The 19,832-nt window shown below is 40.2% G+C and overlaps 1 protein-coding gene across 2 annotated transcripts in view; it reads left to right on the top strand.

Annotated features, from left to right (window-relative positions):
• The window catches only part of FER1L6 (fer-1 like family member 6), an 85,404-nt gene that overhangs the window by 47,869 nt on the left and 17,703 nt on the right, over positions 1–19,832 (top strand). For both annotated transcript variants that reach the window (XM_051778455.1, XM_051778454.1), the window contains exons 17-32: positions 631–750; positions 1,870–2,022; positions 3,343–3,529; positions 4,081–4,205; positions 5,742–5,876; positions 6,416–6,565; positions 9,514–9,624; positions 11,070–11,231; positions 12,342–12,525; positions 12,715–12,899; positions 13,476–13,598; positions 13,730–13,769; positions 15,536–15,648; positions 16,784–16,915; positions 17,919–18,044; positions 19,088–19,215. In XM_051778455.1, coding sequence (XP_051634415.1) covers positions 631–750; positions 1,870–2,022; positions 3,343–3,529; positions 4,081–4,205; positions 5,742–5,876; positions 6,416–6,565; positions 9,514–9,624; positions 11,070–11,231; positions 12,342–12,525; positions 12,715–12,899; positions 13,476–13,598; positions 13,730–13,769; positions 15,536–15,648; positions 16,784–16,915; positions 17,919–18,044; positions 19,088–19,215 — 2,174 coding nt within the window. The remainder of the gene's footprint in view (positions 1–630; positions 751–1,869; positions 2,023–3,342; positions 3,530–4,080; positions 4,206–5,741; positions 5,877–6,415; positions 6,566–9,513; positions 9,625–11,069; positions 11,232–12,341; positions 12,526–12,714; positions 12,900–13,475; positions 13,599–13,729; positions 13,770–15,535; positions 15,649–16,783; positions 16,916–17,918; positions 18,045–19,087; positions 19,216–19,832) is intronic.

Here is a 19,832-nt window from a genome sequence, read left to right on the forward strand (position 1 = left end):
ATTTGATTTCACCATACTGGAATTCTTTGTAATTCATATTAATATAGCATCCGAGAGCAATTTTTTTATATAACCTGCTGTGCTTAATAGACACTAGTGAGATACCTTAAATCAGAAAATGTTGGTTTTAAATACAAATAAGACATTATAATAATGAGCTGATTTTACTTTTCCATGCATCTTAAAATGGGATGATGCTGAGTCCAGTGGAAAATCACTAAATTAACACAAAATGTTAGGCATTTTATTACTGTGGTGGTGCTGAACTTCAAAACCAGTAAAGTCTGGCATTTGATATTCCTGGACCTAGTCACCTCCTCTAAGGAACCAGTGAAAAGAAACCAAACTGGATGGAGGTTGTACCTTCTGTCAGAACCAAGGCCCGATAATTCCACGTGGTAATCACGTATTTCTTAGGACTTCCATACATGCAGTGTATGTACAGACAGAGACAAAATGGGGGATATTCTCATTTTACGTTATTCAGTTCCAAAGAGTTGATCAGTTTCTGTTGTGACAAAGAGACCTTGAACTGTCTCCATCTTCTCTTTTCAACTTGACTGTTTTCTCCTCCAGTTCAAACTACTTGATGATGCATAAAAAAGTACATATTGTCTTTCTTGGCTGCAGGAAGCAATGTCCAGTGATGCCAAGGGAATTGTTCAGCATCAGAAAAAGAAGATGCCACTAGATGAAATGATTCGTGAGACTCAGACCTTCATAGATAAAATTCGATTCTTAGCTGATGAGGTAATCCATACAGAATGCAGATGAATCTAAAATCCAGGACTTGACTTTGATTTTAATAATCTCATGTTAGAAGTAGGTCCTGGCTTGGTTATCTAAAGAATTCTCCTTTGGATATCTGGACCCAGTACTGTTTTACATAAAGTAAAGTTATTAACGAACCAAGGCAGGAAACACTGGGCTATCTGGTATGGAGTGGATGCTCTACAGAGATTTTTCTTTTTTTTCTTTTTTTTTTTTCCTTTTTTTTTTTAATAAGGTAATTTTTTTTTTAAAATAGGTTTGTCATCCGAGCTTGGAGAAGCCAGCTTTCTGATTTGAATTCATGTGTCCACTTGCATGGATGTAGTGATTTGGACAGATAGGAGCCCAGGGGTGTCTATATTATTAAGCCTGAGAATAGCAGAAGAATGGACATGTTTGGTCAGGCCAAAATCCAGGCAGCAGAGTGCTGTCCCTCTGAGAGCTGCCTGTGCCAGCAGACTAAGCAGGGCCATGGCTATTCCCTGGCTCAGAGAGCAAGTGGCACAGCCTGGCATGGTTTGCAGCCTACATCAAAATTCTCTTCCTTCCTAAAACAGAGTGACCTTCTACAAAGTTCTTCCAGGGAACAGCTCCTTGGCGGATCTCTGCTGCAAACCATGCTCAGGCTTTATATGGGGAAACATGATATGGGACAGGGCAAGGCAATCTCATCAAGCATCCTTACAAGCAGAACGATGATCATATGCCAGTGCTTGAGTTTGGCCCTGGTCCTTTTTGGTTTGCCAGCACAGATGAATTTGATGGTATTTCTATGGGAGTTACTATAAAGCCTGTGGGTAAGTTATTTCCTGAGACAGAGTTGCACCCAGATTCTTAGTTTTAGTTTGTCATAAAATGATTTATGAAGTGGGCTCTCCTTAATCACTCTGCAAAGCTCTTTACCTTCAGCTGTAATTAGAAATGGAGGTATGGACTGCAAAGCACGAGCTGACAGCCTCTTGTAGTTCAGGTGCATATCTGTCGCTACACAGGAGCCATGAGGGAATCAGCTCTTAGTAGAGAGTGTTTCAACAAAAAATAATGGTGGTGGTTCACGGAAAAAAAATCAGTTTTACTTCAATATTCCTCATTGAACAGCCACAGAATACAGTGCCTGATGTGTTCATTTGGATGCTCAGCAACAACAAGAGAGTTGCATATGCAAGAATCCCAGCAAAAAACATACTCTACTCCCCAGCGAAGGAGCAGAGCGGCAAGGACTGTGGGAAGATTAAAACCCATTTCCTCAAAGTAAGTTTGTGGCACTCTGCAAACACAGGTAATGCCTGTGGAGCATTTGGTATTTAAATTTCTTCCAGGGATTGTATTTTACAGGCTCATTTTTGTAATGTATAAAGTATACATATTTATATCTGCCATTTATTAATATTTGCTTCTTACATGTATGCTTGTCATTCCTCAAGCACTCTATCACTGCTAGGCTTTTGATGTATGAGTAATTAATTCTCTGACTGCTTGTTATGGCAAGTGTAGAGCATTGTTTATCTATGGCTGTATACATAAACAGAAGAGGTCCAGCCTCTTTGCTGGAAAAGATGTCAGAATGCAGCACATGAAAGCCTGGGAGGAGACTGGTAAGAGATCAGCACTCAGCAACTCAGATAGCAAGGTAACCTAGCTATTCAGGGGTAATATAGCAATTATTTATACTTCTTTTTAAAGCCTGCCTAGGTTTGTGCAATATATGTATAAAATACTGTTATGGGATTATTCATCTTGAAGGAAGTCTTAGTGGATATACTCCTGCAAAGGCACTGTGACTGGTAGTACCTGCAGTGGAATACTGTGCAATATAATTGTTACTGTGGCCATCAGGAAAAGCCCAAATGCACAAGACAACAGTAACTTCATATAATGACTTGGTTTTCCACCTTGTGCTGCTGGGAGTACTCCCATAAAGCACAGCTGAAGACCAGATAGAAATATCTAAGCTGTTGATAGTTGCCATAGGTACTTGTTAAACAAAGCACTATTTGCCTTCATGAAAAAAAGAAAAGCACAGTTAACTGTCCACCCACTTCAGTATCTAGAATTACCTTAGGAACAGATAGTACTAAACTCTAGTTGCAGTCCTCAGCAAATATCTAGCAGATATAAATGAAATAAGAAGAAAGGAAATAATAGGTCAAGACTAGTAACATTTTAGAGTGGAAATGTTTTCTAACCTGCCCAATGGAGTAATATTTTTAGTAATATACGGGCCTAACTATGGGAGACCAGCAAAACTTCATGACATGGAAAGTGGGCTGAAGTCTGGGCAAAGTAGGGTATCAGCTATGACTGATTGCACTATAAGGTAGCCTGCACAAACCTCTGCATATTAGGCAGTATGTCATTTACATAGACTGTCAATTGAGAAAATTACTTATTCTTCCCTAGGAATCACTGAAGTTTCTTGTGCTAAATGAGTCTCAGGGTCTCTTGCTGTGGAGAAATTCCATTTATCATATCAGCTCAGTGAATGCTCCTTTATTTTACTCTGGCTTGGTAGTACTCGGCATCCAGCCATCTCTTTTGAGCTTGTTGGTGATGAGGGGATTTTTTCTTCAGTTACCAGGCAAGCGCCCTCTGGGCTGGACTGTGCAGGCAAAGGTGGACATCTACCTGTGGCTTGGACCTGCCAGCTATGCCCACAGTGTCATGGAGAATTTGCCTGTAGGATATGAGATTGAATTGCCATCAAACACCAGCTCAGGGCACGGTGTGGTGCCCTCACCTGCCTGCCTGCTGTATAAAAGTAAGGCACTGTTTCATTTCCATATTAGCAATTAAGAAAAATGTCCCCAAAAGCTCTGATTCAGAGGGTGGCACAACCCCTGTATAAAGTAACTGTTCTAAGATGATCATGACCTAGATTCTTTTCATCACAAAGATTGGTTTCATTGCCAAGTCATTAGTTCTGTCACTGACATTTTGTAGATGTCAGGGAAAGAAAGAATCTGTTCGCTTGCAATTTCTGTTCCCTGTCTCGTGGGTCTGTCTCCCTGTGGAGGAAGCATGCCTCAGTTCTCTGATGAACTACTGAATTTAACACTTAGTAGATAAGATAGTGATGAGAGATAAAAAATTTCAGTTAACAGCCTTGCAGTAGAGACTGACATCAGTCATTGATTCAGAAGTCTTGCACAACTTCTGAGTGTCTCAGGTGTTTCTTTAGTGAGATAGCACTAGCAACATTTTCCTTTGCCAGACCCTGGTGGGACAGCAGGTGGTGAATCTTCCCTTCCTACCTATGTGCTGCATCATTTCCCTGAAGCTGACATTACTGTTTTCTCTGCAATGATGCAGCCCCACACCTCTTCCAGCTGAGAGCCCACATGTATCAGGCGAGGGGGCTCATTGCCGCTGACAGCACTGGACTTTCCGATCCTTTTGCAAAAGTTACTTTCACATCACGCTGTCAGACCACAAAGGTAAGTTCCAAAGTCTCTTTTATGGGCTGAAAACTCTTTTTTCTTTTTCTCAGTTAAGCTATGTAAAGGAAAAATCTTGGTTTTGCAAGGAGGCACCTAGCAGGAAAAGTTAGATGCTTTCTATTAAAGGGCAGCTCCTGACAGTCCACTGCAAACAAGGCGAAAGTTAACATTGCCCTCTACTCTAACATGAGGTGCATTAGTACTAGTTTATTTTAGCTCAGATGCCAGATTCTTGGGCTCTTGTCATTGCTTGTTGTAAAGAGGAACCCTCATAGTTCTCTTTTCCTATAGTCTATGCTTGCAATGACTGAACATGGTGAAGACCTTTATTGGCTTCCACAGCCATGTGAGTCAGAATGGCTCCTTGTGATGGAATTTGGCAGAGCACACTGGTGGTTTTAGAGTGACAAGGTGGAAATGAGCCAAAAATAGAGAAGTGGGAGACTTTCTGAACCACTTAAATGCTGCAAAAACTTGCCCATAGGCCTCAGGCATCTCCAGGGGACAACTGGCCTCCTCTGGACATTTGATGAAGTCTCTAGAGAGAAGGGGGCACTGCTACGGATCTGCAGCAAGTTCTGTAGCATTTACCAAAGGGAACAAGAAATAAAAACTTTTCTCTAAGTTGTAGATGCCTGTTTGTGCTGCTTTTCCCTCAAGGTTATGAATCAATTTTTTCCTGTAATGTAATTTTAACTTCTAATAGAAGCCGATGAATGAATCCAATGAAGTTAGTGTTTAGATGCACCAGGTTCTGAAAAGTAGAATTTGGCCCAGGAAAAACAGGGATTTATAGGCACAGAAGAGTTAAGTTTATTCCCTGCCTGTATAAAATATTGTAGCTGGTAACTTAAATATTTTTGTAAAAGCATCAGCCAAGTGCCAATAAACTGTAGTTGAGAGCCTTATTTCCATTCAAAAGAATGATAGCAAGTTATGAGTCATTTTGCAGTTGGCATATTTTTCCTCTTTAAATGTTATCTTTGTTAAATATATTTCCTGCCTAGATAGTTAAAACATTGCCTATGATGAAAAGCCATAAGCATCCACAAAAGCCAAATTACAACGAATTAAAAACTTTTGATTTATTATGAGTGATTCATGAAAGCATCTTCTTTTTTTTCCCTCCTATAAAGTGTTATGTCATTACATTGAAGCAAAAACAAGATTGAAAAAATGTACTCTGGAGATGTGAAAACTGGCCTCAGTTTAGGGCAAAGGCTTTATTTTAATAGCATTTGGCACGCACCTGTTTTCCTAAACCAACAACTTTCCTCTAACTTTAATACTGAGGTTTGTCTACACAGACTGATGGTCGTATATTGATATGCTTGTAAGGGATCTGTGAGGCAAAGAGATAGGTGAAAGATTCATGTTCTTCTGGCTGGGAATAGCTGCCAAAAGATGTGGTGTCACTGACATGGAATTGTTCAGGCTGTGGGAAAAGATGTAACCAGCAGATCAGCATGTCCTGCTGAAGGACTCCAAACCAGTCAGTCCACAGCTCATTAAACATTTCCTCTTTTCCATTAGATTATTTCACAGACATTATCCCCCACCTGGAACCAGATGCTGCTCTTCAACAGCATTGTGCTCCACGGCGACAGAGAGGAGATCGCTCAGTTCCCACCAGAGATCGTCATCGAGCTGTACGATGACGACGCAGTGGTAAATTCAAAATTCTTCTTAGGGAAAACCTGGGCTCTGACATCATACTGCCAGCATGAAAGAAAAACCAAGTCACTGAATAGGGATTAAATGCTGAATGGAGCTCAGTATTACTGTGGTTTGCAGTTTAATATCTGAGAACAGCCCTGAGATTCACTTCATGTGCTTGCAAAGCTGTGGCCTTGTATTTTCCCCAAGTGAATCTTGCTCCCAAAGGCTGGCCTACAGAAATCAGAAGCATCTTGCTCCCAACTCCCTTGAACACAATTGTAAATTTTGTATCTAAGTCTGGGTCAAGACAGCTTTATCTCTGACCATGCAGACTCTGACAGTTTTACTGATTGAACTCAGAAACTTTGGATGCTCTGAAGAGGTAGTAAGTACTCAGTTCTTCCATCTTCATAGCTGCTTTGCATTTTACCTTGCCCTTTTCTTCACAAGAAGACTTTTTTCATGAATACTAAGCTCTGCATCATCCTGGCTCCTAGGACAGCTGTGAAATCCAAATGCATTTGACACATGTATTCTCCTTTATTTAGGGTAAGGCAGAGTATATTGGATCTACAGTGGCTGCCCCCGTGGTGAGACTTGCTCATCAAAGCTATGAACCACCTAAACTTTCTTACCACCCAGTGTACTGTGGAAATCTTTCAGGAGGAGACCTTCTTGCTACATTTGAGCTTCTGGAGGTAAACTCGATGTTCTTGGCCGTTACACTTTTACACTCTGGGCTTGCAAAAGCTGCCATGGCATCAAGGTCCATCACCCCCTTGAATTAATGGGAATTGCAACTGGAGCAGGGTCATTCTGCCGTTGAACCTCTTAGTCCCCACACAATCTCTGTCACCCCCTCCACCCTGCCAGGGGCCACTGCCCACGTACACACCACTGCCAGCCCTTCACATGCTCTGAGCCTCCTTTGCTTGTCACTTGCCCTACCCTAAACTATGCTCTGACCTAGGAAACACCTGAGAAAATCGCACTGCTTGGTCTTTGGAGTAGCATGTGGCCCTGACTTTACCAGACTCAAAGCTCCCAATGCTGCTTGTACTCATAGGAAGAGGAAGTGGTGAATAATACAGATTTGATTAGGTAGGCTGAGTTTTCAGGTATCCCTACTGTATTAAAAGAAATATTACATGGTTTCCACCTGTAAGACAAAAGGAAAATTCAGCTTACCTCCTGGGCTAGCCTGATAGATACATGACTGGGGTGCATCATGCCTGGGATTTCGGGAAATTTCAATGAAATTTGCAGAGCCACCAGTTAGAGGAAACTTCTATCTTCTGAAAACCTAAAGCAATTTATTCTGAAATCTGAAATGGGAAAAATATGGAACGTTGTGACACGTTTTCTAGATATTCCCAAAATAAAACAGGCTTTTAAGCATGATGGCTAATTATGTTTGTGGTGAAAGCCTGAAATATGACACCATGTGGAGTATTTCCTCATTGTGCTAGGTACCAAGGGGTAGAGACTAGTATCTTAGCCATAATTTTTCCATTTTTAAATTGAATTTCACTTTCACATGAACAAAAAAGTATTGTATTTTGCTTTGCCATCTTTTGGGACAAAGAAACAGTGCTGCTTTGGGGATATGCTCAAATGTACTCCTAAGAATTCTCTAGAAAATAAAAACTCTAGAGTCTTTTATCTTCACACTCTGCACTTTTTTCTCAGTAACAACACTGCACAGCATCTCACATGGTAGATAACAGCAATATGAACATTAAAGACATTTTCAGGGGAAAAAACCCCATATATATACACACCTGCCAGTCTTCAAAGCTCTCCCAGAGCTGATATGCTGGTGGCTGCTTCCAAAATCAGTGCATTCCCGATGATGCTCTGTGTGAGGATGGAAACAAAAATCTCTCATTACTGATTTATTGTCATTCTGAATCCATAACATTTCCTGACATACTGTGCTCAGTAACTCTAATCTGTAGGTGATTGGTTCAGCTGAAGGAGTGTTGTGTAAGAAGTGCATGTTCCTTTCTCAGAATGAATGCTGGGTCTTGATGAAGGAATAAAATTATCCTTAGAACAAAGCTTCCGGGCATTTAAGGAAATAGTAGACTAAAAAAATACAGACTAATGAATACTAGGAGTCTTGATTTTGCTCAAAGTGAGCTCAGGATTTACTGATTTTTTATTTTTTTTTTAATCTAAAAAGCAAAATCCCCATGTAAACACATCTTGTGGATATTTTCTTTTACTGTCATTTGAGTGCTAGATCATTCTTTACCTCTTGTTCTATGCATTTATTAAATTAATTGCTTTGGGTTTTACTGATAAAGGAAAGATCACATATGCATGTGAAATGTTACTGCTAATTATGTAAGTACTCACCTATGCTGCAGGTGCTACATTAGTAATTAATTTTCCATTTATCTCCTCATTCACCTACAAGGTACTAGGGAACACATCCTTTCTCCCTTGTGGTAATTAAACTCCCACACATCCATAGACAGACGACCTAATTAAATGAAGCAGAAGACTTCACAGATCCTTTGAGAGCTGTATCTCACCTGCTTCACCTTTCAACGGTGACGAGTTAGCTTAGGGACACTGATGCACTCCAGAAAACGTGTTTCTGCTTCCCAGGAGCTGCATGGACAGTACACTTTAGGTACTGTGCTTCAAGTGAAAGCTGAGGAGAGCTCTGTCCATAGGTTGTTGTCTGCTGTCACAGCCTTAGCTTCTGACAGGACTCATCATCAGGTGCTAGCTTCAGCTCTTTTCTGTAGAAATTTGCTAAATCAGGCCAAGCTTGAGATCTGCCCTGTATGGACTGAGAAGGTCATAATTACACTGCTAAAATTTAGGAAATTATTGGGAAATTAAGCCAAGGAGCTTTCTCACAGAAAGTGAACCAAGCAGGCAGCAAAGCCTGAAGTACAGCAAGAGGCAGAGATGGTCAAGCCTCAGAGCTGCAGTGGAGCCTGCTCTTCTCCCACCCAGCTGCCACAGAGCAGTCGTGTGTGCCCAGATAAGCTCCTGAACGTGGGACAAGCTCATGTGCAATCACACGCAGAGAACATAAGTGCCACCTGCTACAAGATTTTAGAAGCTGCACAGAGAAGACCCAACCCTAATGCTGGAGAGGTGGTTTGCAAGTCCTCAAATGGTGAGAGCATGCAATAACTCAGGACTACTATTCCATAAGAGCTGGAGAGCATTATGTCTCTCTGGCAAATGTGTGGTTTAGCTGATGTGCACTGTCTGTTCAACAGCCCTTTCTAACTAGAATCAGATCTAGAATTTTCCTGTGGAAGTCTTCTAAGCAGTTTTGCTCAGGATTTTTGTTAAATGGAATTGCGATGCTTTCCAGTTTTAGTAAATAGAATTCCCATGCTTCAGCATATGCATATCTTTAGGCAGACTATGTCCTGCTAGGACAAAGGAGTCCTTTTTTCAGAAAGGTGCATAAATGCAACCTATTGAATACTGTTTCTGCCAAATATTTTAGCATCACAGCATGAGCAATAGCAGTCCAGGTCACATTCCTCTCACAGCACAACTGCTCTGCTCTGCAATGTATTTTATAAAACAGCATTAAATTTGTGTGTTCTATATATATACTGATTTTATTATTCCAAAAACTGGCCTAAGTTATGACTGCTTCATTTTTCAGATTCCTGAGTCAGATCCAGACAGACTTCCTCCACTGGATCCACCAGAGGCTGGCCAGATTTTCCCAGTCCCAGCTAACATACGACCTGTTTTAAGCAAATACAGAGTGGAGGTGAGTTACTTTGAACATTTCCACTTGCTAACCTCAGCTCCTTTTATTCTCTTATTGAAATGTAACAGTAAGGGATGATGATTTTAAAATCCCGGTCAATAGGAATCACATGAAATAGCATATAGATCCCAAAATGAATGTGGAAAGCTCAGACCAAATTGTTTCTCTGAGGCTGGGAATGCAAGGCAGCACTTTCACTGAGGTCAGCAAGGGCTGTGTCTTCGTCCTGACCTGCTGGGAAGGGACTGCTCCTGTGGCAGAGCATAGATGATGGACCCCACTCTGTGCAACACAAGGAAGTGTCTATAGGAGATAGAGAGCTTCCTCTTGCAACTAACATCACTGGAGTTGTCCGCTCCATTGGCATCAGTCACCTCACAGGCTTTTTCTGAGTCCCAACCTTAAGCCAAACAATGCCTCTGCCTGCCTACAAATGTCCACACCTTCCCTGCCCTTCTCTCTTGCACCATTTGTGTCCAAAGTACCCTTATGTCAGAGAGTAGGGTAATGTGGCAGCTTTTTGTATCAATGCAATGCCTAGATCCTGCCCAGCCTCACCACTCACTGTCACTCATCCTACAGCCTTAACACCACCTGCTTATTTGCCCATTTTTCCATGCCAAGTCAGATCCTGCTTGTGTCACCTGATGGTCTTTCCCCAGAAATCCTTTTTCAGAAGCCCAAGGCAATTCCACCTTTGCATTCAAAGATCCAACAATGGCCACGTAGCCATTGTCACTACACAAGTGTGCCCCAGTTTTAACTGGGAACCTCTGGCAACAGAGCAGGATCTCATCAATCCTCATGCTTCTCCAGTGCTCCTTACCAGTCTTCATTTCAGTTCATGAGACTCACAGTTTCACTCACCAACCACAACGTAACCACCTCTAACTGTCCCAGCCCTCTGCTTTAGGGCTTCCCAACATGTGCTGTATAAAGTCCCATTTTACCTGCAGACCCCTGTTCTACAGAGCCAGTCTCCTTGTCTTCCAGACCAGGAGCACAGTCCTTTAAAGGAAAGCTGCTTGGAGACCTCCTGCCATCCAGTGCAGACCTGAGGGCTAGCTTGGCCGACAAACCTCTGTTAATCACCTCTGCTCCTGCGGGATTTGTTTGCTCCTTCAACAGCTCCAACACTTTAAACAAATCAAGCCCCTGCTGTTCAGATGAATAGTCCCCTTGCCGTGCTAAAAAAACACCTTTTGCAAATGTATTATTAGGGCTTGCTGTTGGCAATAACTCCTTGATAACAGTTGGATGTTATTAATTGTTTTAACTTCCATCATGAATTTTGGTGGTTATTGAGTATTAGATTTATGTTGGTTTTCTTTTTTTTCCTGGTAATTGTGCATTCCCAGTGGGATATGTGGTTATAGGATCCCAGCAGTGGCTTCCCCAGACAGGGGTTTCTGCAGGCTAACAGTGTTTCTCTCTGCATAACACAGGTCCTGTTCTGGGGTGTTCGAGAGCTGAAGAAAGTCCAGCTCCTCTCTGTAGATCGCCCCCAGGTTCTCATCGAATGTGCAGGGAAAGGAGTCAAATCTTCTGTCATACAGAGCTACAAGAAAAATCCCAATTTCACTGGCCTTGCAGACTGGTTCGAAGTGGTGCGTACACCATGCTGCCCCTTACCTGTCTTGCTCTGGTTAGGCAAGGTGTTAACTATCGTTGTCCTTCCTTTCATGTCAAATAATTTCCTCTTTGTCTTGATCAAATACTAAAGGATGTCAGTTCTCATACAAAAGCTATTGATTTGAAGATGCTTTAAAAGATTTCTGCTAAAACTCTATGACAAAAGAAGATGTTCCTCATATTATGTCCCAAGTAGGCAAGGAAATATGTAGCAATCAGATTTTTACTTACGAACCTATTTTCCAGCTGATAGGTTGGAACTCGTTGACAGTTCAGTTTCCTTTATTTTCTTTCCATTCTTTTAATATTCCTCCCTGTGTTAATGGGCTGTTAAGGGCACTGATCATTTCTGGCTTATGAGCTCTGGACCTTTGCACATTGTCACCCTCACCTTTTTGAACCGGAAAGTTGTGTATTGCCTGTTGGTTGGGTTATAAGAGCTGATGCTTTCAGTGGACAAAGGTCAGCAACAGAAAAAATTAGTCTGTTCAATTTGCTCTTGTTGCTAGGATCTAGAGAGAGGTTTATTTATAAGAGAAAAGGATATCAAAACAATAGCCTCGATACCAAAGTACAGTTTCTACAGTATTTTTAGCATCCATTGTATGTCACAAGTCCAAAGAGCTTGTGGTAGTTCATCCTATAAGGCATGTAACCACTCAGTGTCCACATCTCCTGGTTGGGAAAACTCAGGCACATAGGATTAAGAGCCTTTGCCACAGTAGCAGTGCCATTGAGACTCCCAACTTCCAACAAAGAATTCATTCCTTCTGGATGTTCCTGGTTCTCCCAGTTTATTCTAGCAAGAGATGCTTGTATATAACAGCATGGGACCCAACTCAGCAGCACAGTCTGTACAGTCCACTCTGTATTCCTAAGAACAAGGCTTTCTCCAGATTTTGTAGAAAACCACAGATGAAATTATATTGCCTGTGCTGAATGCATTTTGCCTTTTGAGTATGTTAGTAGCTGAAGGGGAGAAGGGAGTCAAGAGTAAAAGCCTCATTGCTGCACACAAGAAATATTCTACATGTGTTCTATATTCTGTAGCAATCCTCATGCTGCTGTCTGTCCCCCTGCACTAGGAGCTGCCTGAAAATGAACTCTTGCATCCACCACTAAGCATCTGTGTTGTCGACTGGAGAGCGTTTGGGAGGAGTACTCTTGTTGGAACACATACCATCAATTGCCTTAAACAATTCCTGTGTAAAACCCCTTTGGATCTTCAGGCTGCACCTAACAGATTAGACATTGAAGAAGTTGAGGAAGGTAAGTGTTCCATTCTGACCCCAAATAAAAAGGTAAAGGACCTACTTAGCATCTTAACACTCACAAGCATGCTTTATTGTGCTGAGTGTAGGGTCAAACCTTTACCCGCATAGTTATTTGATGATCATCAAATGTTATGATAGCATTGCTGGCAAAAATTTTACCTAACTTGTAAAGGTTTGATTTCAGCCTCACCTGAGTCATCGCAGCCTGCTGAGTTATTCCACGAAGAACCGTTTTTAGCTGATCACATCTACGTAGACGTGGAGCAGGGTAAATGTACAGTCGTAGAGCCAGACCCATCTCTGAGGGCGCCTCCTGCCACTAAACCCGAGCACTCTGCCTCCGAGACAGAGAAAGAGAGGAAAAAGAAGGTGGGTATAGCTGAAGCTGCCACCTAACTTTCTCTTGCAATCTCACAGACTTTAACTCTTCCTTATAAAAAGGTAACCTCTTATGGACCTCAGATTTAGAAATTCTGCGTATTGATGTTCATGCCCATGCTACTTTGCTGGCCCTCAAGAGAACTAATTATCAGTGCAGCTTTGATCCCACATAATTTCATTACTTCCATTAATAGACCCTTAAAATGCTTGCAGACTTAAGTGGAGAAACCAATTTGTATCCGAATATTTGCATCCCTTAAAACACCATTATTTATTTATCTATGTAGATTTGCCTGTTGTATGGATTGCTCCTGTGGCAACATCTCCAATGGTCAAACTTTTGGCATTGTCAGTAAGAAATATAGAGATAGCTTTGATAATATGATGATCATGATGAAGTGTCTTGGAATAAAAGACAGAAACAGTAATTCATATTCCATTTTATTTCGCCCTTGGAGGTTGAAATTTTCTATATATACATCTGTTCATGCTTAATGTAATGAATCAGGTGATTAGTTTTGATCAGTTCTAGAGTTCAACAGTGTTTTCTCCATCCTTTGGTAGGGTATGACAAAATCTATCCGACGGTCAACAAAGAGGAGAAAAAGAACAATTGCAGATGAATCAGCTGAAAATGTTATTGACTGGTGGTCAAAATACTATGCTTCTGTGCTCAAAATGCAAAAGGTAAATCACCCAGTATGTTGGAAACTCTCATGGATGAACAATGTTGTAAATATAGATTTAGTGCTGAATGATTCCCTTTCGGTATGACATTCATAATGAGGAGTTTGTCCATCATCTTTTTCTTTTGAAAGGCAAAAGGGATTTTTCCCAGTGAAGGAAAACCCGAGGACAGTGAGTAAATTATTTGCATTTTTCTATTATTTTGTACCACTAATATTTTACTTCTCTACTATTTTACTGACAACAAGTAGCATCTGGTGACAGGTTACTGCTGGTATAGTGGGCTCTTTCCTCTACAGCTGATCAGACAAAAGCTTCACAGTCAGCATTGGGTTAACATGGGTTTCCTGTGATTCAAATCTCATGCACAAAGATTTGCAAAGTCAAAGTCCTAAATGATACAAGGTAGAGATTATCCTAATCTTAGGCTGCATTTGTAACAGGTTCAGAAAAAGAAGTTCCTCTCAATTTTGAATCCAATTCAGGATCAGTGATGCAGCAACAGCTTCTGCTAGCAGACTCATGGTCATGTGTGTTACTTCCATAACTGAAAAGCTTTATCTAGCTCAGGTTCTAGAAAAGTTTTTTGCATGATAACCTGAAAGAATTGGCCAGAAATAGGCTCTGTGTATGTATGTGTGTATGTCTCCATAAATGTATACTCTGTGGCTTAGCAGGTCCTCCCACAATCAAAGAGAACTCTGGAAAATTTTATTTTTGGACAAAAATAAAGGCTGGGAAAACCCCAAATATTTACTATTTACACAGAGCTGCTATTCACTAAACTAAGCACCTTCACATGCCAGAGCTGACTGCACTCTACCAGTGACTGAGGTGAATTCTGGTTTAAAGGAGGAGTTGAGGTTGCTCTGGATGGAAGACATGACCTAAATGTCACATGGTATCATTTTGGAAATAAAAGCTAAAAGTACTTCGGTGATCATCAGGGATGCTGAGAGATGAGTTGGAGATCAGTTTCTGAGTGAAGCTCACTTGTCCACATGGAAGAAATATTTAGATAGAAAATGTTCTACAAAGGTGTGATGTTCACTTATGATTAGAAATTTACTTGACATTGTGACATCCACCCACAGGCTATTCAGGCAGTTGTGGCATATTGGTTTGGACTGATGACTTCAGATCTTGTAAATTCTCTTCTGATAGTTTTTTTTACATATTTTCACTGTCATGATAAGAATTATACATATGGGACAGCACTGATATAATGTATATATCTCTAAATATTTAGTGCTGTCAAACACACATGAATGACTCAAAAAATTAAAGTGAACTCAAAATACAGATTTCAGCCAAAGAACTAAACCATCTCAGTGCCATTTTTGAGAGCTCATCCTCTCTTTGTTGGGAAGTTTCCTCTCAGTGTTGAGAATCTGGCTTTAAGCTGGCCAGATACCTCCCTCTATTTCTCATACTTCTAGGCTTTCACAAGGTGAGATACCAGGGTGACCCAAGTTCTTCTCTGCTTAATGGTATCACAAAATAGGGTGTATCTGAAGTTGCAGTCAGCCTAAATACTGGTTTTCAGTTCTAAATAAGCCTTAAATTTTACGTGGAAGCTGTTAAGATCTGTTAGTTTGCATTGAGGAGGAGTCAGAAAGACTGAGGTGTTCTGGGAAACGTAGGGAAGGGTGTTCTGGGAAAGAAAAAGGGTGTTCTGGGAAACGTAGAGAAGGAGTGATACAGGACACCATCACGCTTGCTCCAGCAAGTTCATCTGGTAGCCACAGAGAGGATAAAATGCCTCCTCTTGCCTGGGAGGAGCAGTGGTGAAAGAGAGGACCCTATGCCTGACAGTAGATAAATTAATGGAAAAGGAGCAAGGGGGACTCTTTAAAATGTATTTTGCATCCTTATCTGAAGCATTTGATATGCTCTATGCTAATTAAAACCTACATGATGTCATTAAATCTCTGTAGATAAGCAGACTTCTGACCACATAGCACTGATCATAGAGGATGAGCCAGACAAAAAGAAGGATAAGACATTGAAAAGGAGACAAAAGGAAACTCCAAACCTAGCAACACTGCAGGTAAGAGAGAAGTAAGGCTAAGAGGTAAGGCTGTTGTTATTCACTGTCTCCCCCAAATTTGACATCAGCAGCTGAGTTTGGCAAACCCTCCTAAAGTTTATTTCAGGCACTTTACAATGACTAAAACACACTAAATGATAGTGAAGTGATAATGCACTTCAAGCACATGGGACCCAGAGGAAATCATACATCTCATAGGGTGGATGTGGCCTACTTGGTCTTAGACATTCAATTTATTGCTATAGACAAACCCAGAGACACTTCAGTGAAAAATCAGTGTTGTTGTTTGCATGTAAAATACTGAAGTTGGAAATCTCAAATTTCATGTTGGAAGTATTACAGGCTATTAAGAATTACTTAAAAGGGAGTATGGAAAACATTGCTGCAATCGCTACTACATCCTCCCTGATGGGAGATAATATTTAGCTCACAATAAATTTAGTTGGGTAGTTATAGAAGGAATTCAAAGAAAACTATATGGGTCATGCAAAATGACTGGAGAGATGAGAGATTTGAAAAGATTAGGACTCTTTGGATTAGATTGTAGCTGAATAAAGGGGAATTTGAAACTGCAATTTCCATTTTTTGAGAGATGGCAGTAGTATAGGCCCTTCTATTTCACACTGAATAACACTTGATAAATTACAGGAGGAGAGTATTGAAAGAAATCATGTTCTTTGAAAAATGATTTGGTCTTTTAAGCTATCCCAAAGCTCTGTCCCCACAGCACTTTGTTATTGTCTGCTTTGCTCTCAAGTTTTGACACGTTAATGTACCAGAATGGGTCAGTACATCAAAGGCACAATGCAGAGAGGAAACAGAAACAAAAAGCAGCACATCCACACTGTTTTTCACACCAGGGCTCACAAACATTCATTTTGGCCCCTCTAAAATCACTTCTCCCTGTGGCATTAATATGTCATTTCAATAGTTGTGAAAGACTTTGGTTGAGGACAAAACTGGTCCTGTTTTAAGTGGGGACTTAACTTTATTCCTCAAGGACTTCTGCAAAACATCGTTTTTATTAAAATCTGCATTTTGAATCAAAATGGATTTCTAGTCATTCTGTCTTAAAAAAATGGCTATAAATATATTAACTGCACCACAAAAAGTAAGCATTCTTATGTTTTCAAAGATTTATGAAGGAGACTTGGAGAGTGAATTTAATAACTTTGAGGACTGGGTGAAAACTTTCCAGCTTTTAAGAGGAAAATCTAATGACGAAGTTCATGCTGATGCTGAAGACAGAATAATAGGAAAATTTAAGGTAAGCTTTAATATTGATTAAATGGATAATAATTTAGAGACTTTAGGTTTTCATACATATGTCAGGTATACCAGGAATGAAAGAAATAGACATTGACAGTCTGTTGTAAATAGAATTATGTCTTTTATTAGACCTAGAGTCATGTGTTTTCCTTTTCCATTGTCTGATAAAAAAAAGCAGCCTCCAGCATCAGGTGTTCACTGCTGGTTTGAAATAAGGAATTACAGGGAGTTGGAAATCACAGAAGGGGAAGAAGAAATGTATTGTGCAGTCCAGCTTTAACTAACGCAGCTTTATTACTGTACTGTCAGTTACAGCACCTTATATGCAACTTCGTGTAATTTAAATGGAGGCCCTCACAGCTACAGCCTGAGTCAGGGCACCATCAGGCAATCTGAAATGTTCAAAGCATGAGTAATGCTAATCGGGTTTCAAGCACTTTGTAGTTTAGAGGAACTGATTAAACTCATTGATGTCTCAAGTATTTTGCAATGCAAATTTCTGTCCCAATGACTAGTTAGATGCTTTCAGGCAATATGAGGCAGCATGAGTCAATATTGATTTATATGAGTTATATGGCAGCTGCAAAAATACAGTTAGATTCCTGACACACTGTTCTGAAACTTACCCGATGGAATTATTAATTTGCAAATATAGAGTTAAGGTCAAAATATTATTTTTAGAATATCAGTGACAGGAAAACTGGATTTAGAATGCCTGCAGGTGTTAATTTTAAATAATCAAATAGAGACCTAAGAGCATGCAGGTACTTCCACATCTAAATGTAGTGATGGTACCATGTTATAGAGAAAAGACATTTTAAAAGATGATGTTTAGTGCACTGAAGTCTGGATTCCTTGTGAGTTGTACCACAAAATATGTTGTGTATATGTATGTATTGAAGCATAGGCTGCATGAATGATATTTTGTTTAGGTTCAAAGAGTTGGTTTTGTATTGCACCTGACCTATTTTTGAGGAAGATAAAAGTCAGTGTATTACCAGGGCTCCTTCTGCATATACCCGAGTCCTGAGGACGGCAGCTTGATGGACAGAGGGCAGCCCCGCATCCTGCAAGGGATACCACCAAACCACTCTGTCAAAGTACTCATCAGGGTTTATATTGTGGCAGTAAGTAGACAGATGCTCTTTGAACCTTGAAATAACTTGGATGTTTCTTTTCAGCTCGGTTTACTTTCAGTGTCTTTGCAGTGAAGCTTCTGAAAATCCCCATCCATATGGTATTATTTTTTTCTGGTCATATTTCAGACAATGTTTCGTGCTGTAGAAATGGGTGTTCAGGGCAGAAAATTTTCTATATTCCTAATGAGAATTCTGGAGATTTCTGCAAGACTGGAGAATCACTTTAGTTGTTCAAACTGAAAGGGCTGGATGCATAACTAACGTAGTATGGACAACCTGTTCCAGCCACGTTGTGCAAATGCAACCAGTTTTAATCAGTAGAGTTGTTTCAAAAAGACACATTTAAACAAAACCTCAGTAAGGAGAAAATTAGAGCATATTTTTGGGGGGCTGTGAATTGCACATTATCAAAGTGGTAGATGTGAACAAGTTTTGGGATCAATAAAGATAGAAATACAGAAGACAAGAAGATGAGAGAGCACAGTGTGAGAAGCAAAAAGGGTAGAAGGAACTGGTATTTCGGAGAAACAAGAGAGTTGCAGGTAATCTAAGACAGAAAGATGGCATGCAAAGAGACAGTGGCAACAAAACAGAAGACAAGAAAAGAAAGATTGTTTTATTTCGTGAATATAAAGATTTAAAGGTCTTTTCCAACCTTAACAATTCTGTGATTCTGTGAAGAATTGTTTTGCACTGTTCAAGGACTTGGAACACTATTTTTGGAAAACCTTTCCTGAATCCTACATGCACCTGTGCAACCAGCTTCTGCCTCAGCATTGTCTCTCCTGCTCATCTTTTTCCGTCTTAGTAGTGGGACAGCACTTACCTGCTCCACCTTTGCAAACTGTCTTCTCCTCCAGATCATCTTTTCCTAGTAGCCTGAAAAGCTAAAGGCCAAATTTTGCATTATGTCAGGCAAGAAAAGCCCCTGAGCTTCCAGAACATCCAGGACCAGGCAGGAGACCTACATTTCCTGTGACCATGCTGCATTTAAGCAAACTTCTTGAGAAAACAGCTTTTCTTCCTAACAGGCATTTAACCTCAGCCCAGCTGATCCAGATGGCAAGTCAGATCCCTATATTGTGCTGAAACTGGGCAACACAGAAATTAAAGACAGGGAAAACTACATCCCCAAGCAGCTAAACCCTGTATTTGGAAGGTCAGTGATGGCTTATTTCCTTATTCGCTGTGATTTGTACTTTATCACTTGCTACAACTGTTGCTATTGCTATTACAAAATGTTTGTTATATGCTGATTTCTGCCTGTTTGGATGTTTTGTAATTATACTGGTTAGAATGTTGAGAATTGGTGTCATCGTGTATGATTATAAAATATTTCATTTTCATACCTGTCAAAACACATAAAATAATGCAATCTGTGAGAGGTTTTGCAAAATGATGCATGAGAGGAAACAAAGCAACAATGACATTTTCTGTGCAAATTAATACCATCATTAAGTTTAAAGTGAATTAAATATCAGAATACTTAAGGGTGATTTCACAATCTTTGTTCCTATTTCAGCTTGAATAGAGTGACAAATAAATCTTGTAATTTTAGAGCTAGGACAAAAATAAACAGCTTTTTGAACTTGTATGGCCTTCTGAATGGGGGAGCCAGGGGCAAGCTGCCATAAACATCCACTTTGTATTATCAATGCTTTATACTTATTTATATTTTTAATGCTAATAGCTGTGATTTTTTTTTTCTTGTAAGTTTCACTGTTTTAAGAAGGTTGAAAATGTTTTGAATTGAGGTGCAGTTATTCTGTAAGAACA

This window comes from Manacus candei, unplaced genomic scaffold, assembly GCF_025592945.1.
Source record: "Manacus candei isolate 608988 ecotype Guabito, Panama unplaced genomic scaffold, ASM2559294v1 h1tg000013l, whole genome shotgun sequence".
Lineage (NCBI taxonomy): Eukaryota > Metazoa > Chordata > Aves > Passeriformes > Pipridae > Manacus > Manacus candei.